At 41.5% G+C, this 10,909-nt stretch overlaps 1 protein-coding gene across 1 annotated transcript in view; it reads right to left on the bottom strand.

Annotated features, from left to right (window-relative positions):
- Positions 1–10,909, bottom strand: part of UNC5C (unc-5 netrin receptor C) — a 483,074-nt gene that overhangs the window by 78,644 nt on the left and 393,521 nt on the right. Inside the window, exon 7 of the mRNA XM_019526146.1 lies at positions 10,378–10,542. Within this exon, the coding sequence (XP_019381691.1) occupies positions 10,378–10,542 (165 nt within the window). The remainder of the gene's footprint in view (positions 1–10,377; positions 10,543–10,909) is intronic.

The following is a 10,909-nucleotide window of genomic DNA, read 5'->3' as shown; positions in this document are numbered from 1 at the left end:
GCGCGGGGGGGGGGGGGGGAACTAATGCATGTCACCCTGCTTGGCTGGAGCAGACAGCTTAGGCCAAGGCTAGCCCACCCACCCTGTAAAGTAGGGGCTTTGTGGGTGAGGCACAAAGCATTCTGGGATGCTGGGGGACTGTGAGTTAACTTGAGTTAACTATAGAGGGGATCTGAGAGGTGAAGTGATTTACCTAAGGTCAAACAACAGGTTAGCGGCAAAGCTAGGACAAGAATCTAGGACTTCTGAATCCCAGGCCGTGGCCATTCTCACTACACCTCAGAGCTTGCCATTAATTTTGATGGAAGATTTCTGCCCACCCCCCATTTCTTCTCATCTATAGGAAGACATTCATTTTGTTCATGTGCAGAAGATTTGAAGGAAGAACAAAAGGGAGAGGAAAGATATATTTCAATGGTTAAAGTTGTGTGTGGAGACAGGTTTTCTCTTCATACCTGCATCCTTCTATTCTTTATAGTGGTTGAGAATTTCAAAACAGTATTCTAGCTTTAGGGGGAGAAAAGGGAGATAATCTTCCATCAAAATTAATGGCAAGCTCTGAGGTGTAGTGTAGTGAGCTTTGCCACTAACTTGTTGTTTGACCTTGGGTAAATCACTTCACCTCTCAGTCTCTCTGCTGCCTCTCCAGCCTTTTGTCTATTTAGATTATAGGGTGTTCAGGGGAAGGATTGTCTTTCATTGGAATGCTTACTCAAAAGAGGTCTCTGTGTTACTGTAATACAGATAAATAACAGTGATGATAAGATGAGTGTCTATGTTCCCTAGGCTACTCTGTAAATATCAACCATTGTCCTTCAGAGCTCAACAAAAGGAAATATAGATCTTGATACAGAGTTCCAAATAGCAATCATATAGAAATCCTGCCACAATGGACAGTTGGAAGAAAGGAAAACTGGATTCTTTATATCAAGGCAGTTTCCCTGAAAAGACTCAGCAAGCCTGGCCAGGTGGGTACAGTATTTTGCAGAGAGATTGAGTTTATTAAAAGTTACCTCTTGATACATGTGCTTTTAATAAAGGATATTATTTTATTCTTTTGCACATACATAAGCTCTTACTGTGATCTCCCATGAGAGCTCTGCTTGATTCTGAAAAGCATTCACTTGCTCTTTGCACACCCATTTGTTCAAAACTTCCATAGGGTTTCCTCAGGTTACCCTGGGCTGTAATTCTTTCACAGATAGCCAAAAAACTAGCTTATGTCACTCAATGATTTTGATGTGCTACATCAAACAAGCAGGGCATGTGCAGAGCACACAGGCAAGAACACTGCCACAACAGAAAGCAAGGCATGCATTAATGTTAAGTTAACCTTTCCTCCTTTTCAAGAAGCAACTTATACAATAGGTACTTGAAAAAAATGGGGAGGTGTTAATCATCTAATGAACAAAGATGACAAATTATATCATCTCAATAGTCTGCTATTACTATTATAATAAAAATGAATAATAATAAACATTTCCAACTTCAATAGGGCCTCCGGGGAAAGTATCACAAAGCACTGTATAAGGATTAACTAATAAATCTTTTTCACTCATTCTAAGCCAACTTAGATAAGGGTTATTGAGGAATTGCTCTCCCCTTGAAAAATGTGTAGTATCTTCTAGGAAGAAAAATGGTGGATGATATGATATTACATAGCTAGCGGCCTTCTGTGTTACAGTCACATTTCTCACTTAGGGATGACAACTGATAACAATACCTAGTTCTTTCCATCAGCTGGTCTCAAAAGGCTTGACAAAGGAGGTAAATATCTTTCTTCCCATTTTTAGAGATGGGGAAACTGAGATACAGACACAACTTGCCATCAGATCAGCAGCAGGTCAAGGAATAAAACTGAGAAACCCTAAGAACCAGGGTAGTGAGCCATCCATGATAGGGTTTTGATTTTTTCCATTTTCTTTTTGATTCATGGCAAGGATACACAAACCCTCTTATGCTAATTTACTTAAATCCAAAAAACCCTATTAAATTGAAATGCCAATAAAAGATCTGACTATGCATTGCTATCATGCTGAATAGCAAACTTCTTCTCCACCTTTCTTGATGATCAATATGTAGCCCAAACCATGAGATGTGATAAGCCTTATAATCTTTTCCCCATTCACCAAAATAAAGGAATTACTTGTGAAAATATTTGCTACCTTTTCATCAAAATATTTCTGAACAGTGAAACAGATAACTCATATATATTTTCTGAAAAGTCCAAAACAAACTTAGCTAGATTTTTATGCAATGCCGTGACTGTTTCAGGTGAGAAGGTTGTTTCTACTGCTATGTGACCAGATTTCTATTCATGCTAATTTCAGATGTGAGCATAACTTCATAGAAACAATCAGCCTTTCCCCTTGATACAGGCATAGTGCCTAAATGGCATACTTTTCTAAACTACCACTGATTACTCAGGAAGAAGAGGAAAGGATTAATGTCTATCATAGAGGGATGCACCAGGATCATAGAGCCCAGTCCAACTTCTACTGAAGTTCATTCTCACCCAGCTAATTGAGAGCTGAAATAGATCATCAGTGATTAAACCAGAGGCGAAAGAAAACAATGTTAAAATCAGAACCTTTCAAATTTCAGGCTGGGTTTGTTTCAGATTTAAAATGTCTGGATCCAAACTCAACTCTTCAGGTTTGATTCAGGTACAGATAAAATCTGGAATAGAACATTACCTTAAACCTAACCCAGATCTGAAAACCCTCTCTTCAGTTCATCACTAATAAACAAGAGCTTTATGTAGAGAACTTGTAGGGTACAATCCTCTGGTGATGAACATACTTGATATGAGGGAGATATCATGTTGTTCCTAGAGAAAAGGCCAAAAAGAAGCTTTAAATAATCAGTTTCAAAATTTTATTAGTAGCAGGCCTTCACCATACTTTACCAGAATAGGTAATTCTCTTCACATAGGGCACCCTTCCCTCAGTAATAATGGCAGGATGTTGTTGATGATACAGGGCAGAACTTGGTTCCTATTGGACAATTTTGCAAACAGACTCTGTTGGTACTTTTAATGGTATGCTAAATATTATGGCTATGATCCTACAATCATTCTGGACCTGAACCAAAAAACTATATGAGTAAACTCTTGACTGTAAGCATATGATGGAGCCCCACTGCAGACATAGGAACTACTCATATACTTAACTTTCAGCATATGCTTAAGTGTTTTCCTGGCTCGAGTCTTTGTGTGGAATGCCCAGGAAAGTCAATAAGAGTTTTTAGTGGGGTTTAATTGCAGGATTATAAATTAAAATAAATCTCCTGTGAGATGCAGAGTGTGCTATTAAAAATGGACATTTACTGCTCTATGGTATTTACCACAGTTTCTGTGCTTCGAATGGGAAATACTGCAAATAGAAAGGTAAATTATTTAACTACTGTGCATGGTAACTGGCTACTTTTTATTACACCCACACTATATGCTGTTCCTGGGGGCTTATTAATGCCATTACAACACTTATTAAATTATTGTAGGGATTCCTGCTAGGCAATATTGTGTATTTGGAGGCTTCCAGTAATAACTGCCATCCTAGATTTTCACTACAGCTACTTTTCTTTTTCAACCCAGTCTCCTGTCTCTCTGCAGGCGTGCTAGTTTAATGACTATTCATCCTTTCATGTTAAGGGAAAAATACTAACTACTGAATAAGGAAGTGTGTGTGTACTACCAAGATCATTAGTCTGAATAAATGTGACAGCAGAGTTGCACTAGAAATACCACAGTTAGTGGTAAGCAGAAACTGCAGCTTTGGGTGTAAAATACTGTAATTACAAGGGATAGAGAAGGCTGCACAGTTTTTATCCCCTCAGAAATCGATAATGGTGCAGACTACTGCTATATGCTTGGGCAGAGGCTCTCTGATGAAAGAGCTTATTGATTTACTCAAGTGATGTTACTGTAGTGAATAATAGACTGGAAGAAAAAAGGCTTGTAAATTATACTGATTCAATCCAGCATTTCCTAGGATATCCTTTTTATATTTTTTACGAACAAGTTTTGTCAAATCAGTGACTTACTTGCACCTGTGGGGAGAAGTTGTTTAGTAATTCTTAGACCTTCACAGTATCCATATTACTACATGTAACTGGTAACCTGCCTGTTTGTGATCAAGACTGATACTGGAAAGGAAGGGAAAAACGGCTGCCTTGAGCAGAATTTACATACTATACAATTAAGCATCCAGGCAAGTAGATTTTTTTTTAAAGCCCCAAACACAAAGGGGACTTGTCCAGCCCTCGCCCCCCCGGCTCATCCACATACTAATAAAGAAAAACTGTCAAGAATCTTTCGAAAATGTGTGATCTGGATTCAAAAGCCCCCAAGTTATGATTAAATTCCAATTTCAGCTCATTCCACACTAAAATCTAATAATTCAGAATGAATTTCAGTTTGTTCCAGGAATGAAAAGCGTCTTGTGTTCGCTCCCAGCTCAGTACAGAGATGCCAAAAGAGTTTATCTGGAGGAAACCAACTCCACACAGAAGTAAAAGTGTTCTAGATGGATTTACATAGAGAGAAAGGGAGAGAGAGAAAGAAAGAGAGAGAGAGAGAGAGAGAGAGAGAGAATAGAAGGTACAAAACTATAAAGTATGGCAAATCAATCTGTTCAGCAGTGATGGATCACGGAGCAGGATTATAAGTTTTACAGGTATATGAATCCCATGAGTATAAAGACACTAATAAAACATTCCCATTCAACTTCAAGTGAGGGATGATCACAACCTCTTGAGCTAAGAAGGTCAGTATGAAACTGTATATTTTTCCTCATTACCACTTTTTCCATATATATGAAGTGGAGTAGGATTTACATTAACATTGCCTTTTTTCCTGTTGAAGATCTCTGCTTTACACTCAGCAGTCACTTTCACAAATAAAATGCAATATACCATCTACATAAAAATGGGATCCCTACAGGGCTTTTATTCTGTAGTAGCATTATATTTTTTCCACTAGATTTCTGCTTAAATGGCTCTGCTTCTGCACATATGCACAGATGACACACACCTGTCTAAATATAATCTGGTAATAAAGAGCTCTTCCGAATGGAGCATATTTCTTTTCTTGCTAATTTACCATAATGGCTCATTCACACCACTGGAGCTAAAGGTACACCAGCTTTTTCACACACAAACACGTATTTGCAGGGTGTCATATAATGAGGATTTAGCAACATTTTTTTCTTTTAGTTTTTGAAAAGAGCATAGATGTCTGAACTATTCCATATCCCTCCCCCACAGAAATAAAAACTGAAGAATTACAGATGATTTTATGCTGCTGTCACTGTAAGGAATACAGTTTTTTTAAAGTGATATTTGAGCAGGCATTGTTGGTGAACTGACTTTTAGTTAACTTGGAGAGTTTAAGAAAATCATGTTTTAGAGTGGATAGCTCACAATGTTACCAATGGAACACAGAATCTTCTTTTTCTAGGTCACTTGCTTAAATCTTAGCCCTGTTTGGTAGCAATTGAAAATCATTACATGCGAGGGAATGGCATTTCTGTGGCCTATTTAAAATAATACAAATTCCTGACTTTTCCATAATGGCTTTTATGAAGCAAATGTGCATTATCAACTGGATATATATAGCAACTATGTAGTTATTACTACTGCTACTGAGGTAATGAAAAGTTTCAGTCAAGTGGAGAACAGCAAGCAGCACACATGAGTGAAGGAGGGAATTTTTGGCCACAGCCATTGGCATGTGCTCCTCTCTTGACTAAAAAGCACCACAAATAAATAATAAGAATGGGCAAGACCTCAAGATCTTGATTTGAAATTATCTTTGGAGTGTTTGGGTATGATAGTCTAGTTCCTTGTGAAGAGGTGTCAAAAGTCCCTCCTCCCAGCCAAACAAATCTTAACTCTTGGCTGAACCTCTCTTGGGTCCATGGCCAAGGACAGGATAGAAATGGAAACTGAACTGTCATCTCAGACTTAGAGGTGGTCCTTCCATAATAAAACTGAAGCACGATGGAGTCTAACCTCATCTAAAGATAAAAAGGAAGCTAACTGAGCAGTCAGAGAAATTGTGTGTAGGCATATGAACAATGCTTCCTTTCAACTCAAAAGCCTTAGGTATACTAGTATAAATACACATAAGCTACTGTGCAATGTGAAGATCTATTTTGACCAGGTGATTTTTTGCTGATAGTTTTGACCTCCAATGTCCTGAGACAGATGATACTATTTTCCCCCTGTATCATCTACCACAGTGGAAAAGTCCCTGGAGTGGGGACTCCATTGTTATCAGAGAGGAATCTGCTGGCAGGACATTCTCTGGTAGGTCCCAAATACCACTTGAACTTGATTCTCCCCTGGATATGCAACAGCCCAAGTTTGTTAACCATCAGGGAGTGGCACAATGCCCATCTTTCTGCTGGGCCTGTAAAAAAAATGATTAAGGCTGGGGCTCTAGTGAGGCCTGTGCAGGCTGGTTTATTAATTCATCTTCTATTTGTGTTCCTGCAAGTTTATTTGCTTTGGCTTGAAGTAATTGATGGGACTACTCGTTTAATATGTGTATTTTTAAAAAACTTGTCCAGAGCACCCAGAGTGCTGGATGGATGTGTTTTTATTGCAGGGCAGTAAAAATCCAAATGAATAACTAAATAATTGGCTGTTTCCATAGGACTTTTCAGGTGAAGTTTTATTGAATATATAATCTTACATCTAACTATGCAAAGGGCAAATCTTACCTACACATCTGAAATTAGGAAGAGTCCTGGATGCATGGGGACTGATATGCTCCCAAAATCACTGTAACACAATGACTGGTTTCTACACCGCTGCAGAAGAAATTTAAGTATGACAAAGGGTATACTAACAGAGGGCTAAGTATACATCTTGTGAATCCCCTCATTACAGGGTATAGGCAGATGCAGGATTTTGTAAAGGAGCAACAACCAGACCTGCAGAAGTGGCTACACCCCCTCTTCCAGCTCCTTCCTTTCCCAGGTAAGCCGTCTATACTACAGACTCAGCAGCAGAGACTTTTCTTTAAGTCTCCAGATCAGGTAAGAACCCTGCCCCCCATCCCTTTTCCACTCTTGGCACCCACCACCTCCATCTTCAGCATTCTATCCCCTCTCCTCCTGTTAACACCCTTCCCCCATGTGGTGCTGCCACTGTGCTTGCTGTCCCCAGCTGATGTCAGGAGGGCTGTGGAGCCACTCCTGCTTTGTTCCAGCTAGGCTTAGCAGGGGGCAGCAGTGGTGAAAGCGGTCCCCTTCCTGTCCAGTTTCTTCAGGTTTTTTCTGCCAGATCAGAAGTAAAATGGGGCAGGGCAACCCACTTGTCACTGCTGCTGTCTCCTACTGAGCCCAGCTGTAGTGGCTCTGGAGCCCCACCCCCAACAAACCTCCCAAACCACAACTTTCCCAATTGATTTCACAGAAGGGAGGAGCTCCAGAGCTGCTGCAGCTGATTTCAGCAAGGGAGAGCAACAACGGTGGCAGCAGAGTAGTTTGCCTGTCCTGTGCTTGGCAGGAAACACCCGGGAGAATGGGGCAGGGAGGAGGAACCTGACCATTGCTGCCACTAATGCTACTGCCCCTCATTGGAGCGAGGCAGAAGTAGCTCTGAAGCACCCCGAAACCCAATCAGCCAGGGACAGTGGCCGCAGCAGGTGGGGAAGGGGATGAATGGAAGGGGAGGAGATGTGCTGCTGAGAATGCAGGGGAATGGAAGGGGTGCTGAAAGTGAAGGAGGGATGGAAGGAGTCAGGATTCTTACCTGATTTGGGGACTTAAAATATCTCTGCTGCTACTCCAGCAGAGTGGTCTAAAAGAGGGGTACATCCCTCTCCCTTCTGGATCCATGCATGGTGAGGGGGAGGGATATGACAGCTGCAGAGGCTGTTAATTCACTGAGGACCTTGAGGCAGGAATTCTTTCCCTAAGTCTCAAAGCAGATACTCTGTCCCAAGTTTGTGCACATGGTGTTGGCACAGGAAACAGAATTTCCTGTAAAGAAATTAATTTACTTTGCAGGTGTATCTTTCCAGCATGTAATTATATGTACTCTAGGCTACATGGCCCTTGGCATTTGCGTGGGTGTGCAAATGGGAAGGAACAACAGAAGGAGCCTTCCTTCTTCCCCCTGAGCACTTTATACATGCACCAAGGGTAACTGAAGTCCCTTCATCTAGAAGGATGCAGAAACTCCTCCCTCCTTTACCTCTGGAGTTACAGAATTACCCCCAAGGAAGGTATTAAAGGGCATGTGTGTGGAGGACTGGAGACTCTTCTGAATGTCATGCATATATATATATATGCATGCTCATATATGTATATAGTGGGTCACTTGCTGTGGAGTGGGAGAGGATAGATGGGCTAAGCAGAAAAGGCAAAAACCATGGCACAAAAACCTTGGTATGAAAAAATGGCTTTTCTGTATTCAATTTGGATTTGGATTCGGCCTGATTCAGGGCACAGTGATTCAATTTGCTGATTCAGATCACTGTCCCAATTTGATTTGGCCAAATCCGAATCTGAAGATTCGATTCTAATTTGGAGAATCAGCGATTTGGCCATAGACACAGCTTTATGTATTTTCTACATACCTTGAGGTATAAAGTGCGGCTCATGAGATGGTGGGGTAGATGAAGCATCCCACACGAGAGTGGGGGGGGGTGGGAGGGGCCCGCATGCTTGGCAGCAGACCCTGAAGTGGATGCCTGCAGTGGGACCCCGGGTGCCCCCCCAAACTCAGGACGCACCAGTCACCGAGCCAGGGGGGAGGGGGGTGTCCCCCACACTCTCCACAGTGGACTTGGAAGTGGACTGGAAGTGCTTCTAGTGCATTTCTGGGTCTGCCGCCAAGCACACTGGGGACCCCCACACTCCTGTGGGATGCTCCATCTGCCCCACCATCTCAGCATTCATGAGCCACCTGGTACCTTGAGATATGTAGAAGAAACATATAAAGCTGTGTCTATGTTATCAAATTATCAAATCTCTCTGAATCAATTGAAGGCTTTCGATTCAATTCAGAGAGATTAATGGGTCTCCTGATTTGATTCGGATTTGGAGATTCGGCCACCAAATCGGGCTGAATCTCCTCCAAATCAAATCAGCGACTGAAGCTTCACACAGCCCTAATGGAGACCTCCATCCAGAAGGGGAAAGGCTGAGGTAGTTGTGTACAATTGCAGATGAAATTCCAGTTGGGGGAAGGAAACTGAGGTAGGTGTGGAAAGTTAAAAAGAAGATGTGACTCTTCCTACCCCAAATGCTGAGTTATGAAAGGAGCAACAGTTTGACCCCACTTCCCCCCTCCTTGGAGAAGCTGACAGCTGTTGTCAACACCAACTCTCTAAATGCTTCTGAATGAGGAATTCAGGGACTCATTTACAGAGAATGAACTCGCCTGGGGAAGACTGAAACTTGGGGATATATGGAGACAGTTATTGATGCCTCAGAAGCTATAGGTCTTGATACACAATGCCTTTTCTTAGGGTATAGCACACAAAGTCCAAGCTGTTCCATTAAAACTGTACCACAAGCCCTGAGATTCCTTGACAGGGTACTAAGGCCCTGAGATAAACCAAACCTGAGACCTTTTCAAAATATTCCTAGATATATCATGGACTTTTAATAATATAATCTAGTCAGGAATGAAATATGTATTTGTTGTAGTAAATTATGCTAGTTGCTGCCTAAAGGCTGTGGCTCTGTTCTCTCTGGAAGCAGACACATTAACTAATGACCTTTTATTGATTTTCATCAGGATGGGTTTTTCCAGCAAAATCCTTACAGACTATAGGAACTATAGGAGGCAACTACACATCTCTGCACTAGAACTTGTTGAAAAAGTAAGGATCAAGCACTTTTTGGCTTCAGCATATCATTTTCAAACCAAGGGGTGGGCAGAATGCCTTCATAGAACCCTTGAAAAAATAACAGGAACTCATAGGATTGGAATAAGTGTCTATCAAGTGTGCAGTTATACCCCAAAACTTGCCTATGTCCCTCCTAGCCATAGGGGTTGAGCCAATAAAAGGAATCACGCACAAAAATCCTTATTTTTCCTATGGGACCATTCCCCACCTTCCATCACTTTTCCCATGGGGTCATAACTACACCACCTCCAATCCAGACAATGCCTGCACAGCACAACTGTGTAGCACTGCATGTGGTTTGTTTCTAGCAGTTTGTGCCATATGATTTCAAAGTATTTTTTTCCCCAGTGCTATTATAGTGCTGAATACTCTCTTCAGATGTACTCCAGCTTCTGCTTACAGGAGGTTTTTAAAACACAAGATTCCTGATGCTTTCATATGGTTTTCAAAGGCTATATATTTTTCTAACTCCAAAGTCAATACTACAGCATTAATGTACTTCCACTTACTCTGCATACAGAGGCCATCTGTGCAGTTTTTGGATTGCAGGACAAGACCCTCGCAGTCCTTTCCACCATTCTTTGGTGCCGGTGCTGTGCATTCTCTCCTGCGCCAATGTGTACACTCCGTCCCACAGGTAGACCACTTACTCCATGATGTCCATCTGCCATCCACTGTAATAAGAAAATGACATAACTTAGGAAGATCAGAGAGAGAGAGAGCTGCAAGTACACACACACACACACACATACACACACACACACACAGAGAAAGAAGTTGTTTTTAAAAGAGCAACATGAACTGAAATCCTCTGTTTATCAAGAAAAGACAGCTGCCTATCTGACAGCACGAAAAGACAAATAGACTGTGGGAAAGCAAGCTTCCACAAACTGCTCTGAAAATTTGCCTCAAGCCTGTCTTAAAGCTGTCAGAGGGATGGAGCAGTTCAGTCTCCAGATGCATTTACTCCTAAGTCCATGTGTTGAGATTGCCAACATGGTAATAATTTGTGTGAACTACAGTGGTGGTTTCTGTGATTAA

Source organism: Gavialis gangeticus, unplaced genomic scaffold (genome assembly GCF_001723915.1).
Source record: "Gavialis gangeticus isolate Ggan-Ray unplaced genomic scaffold, GavGan_comp1, whole genome shotgun sequence".
Lineage (NCBI taxonomy): Eukaryota > Metazoa > Chordata > Crocodylia > Gavialidae > Gavialis > Gavialis gangeticus.
This window is presented reverse-complemented; position numbering and strand designations above follow the sequence as displayed.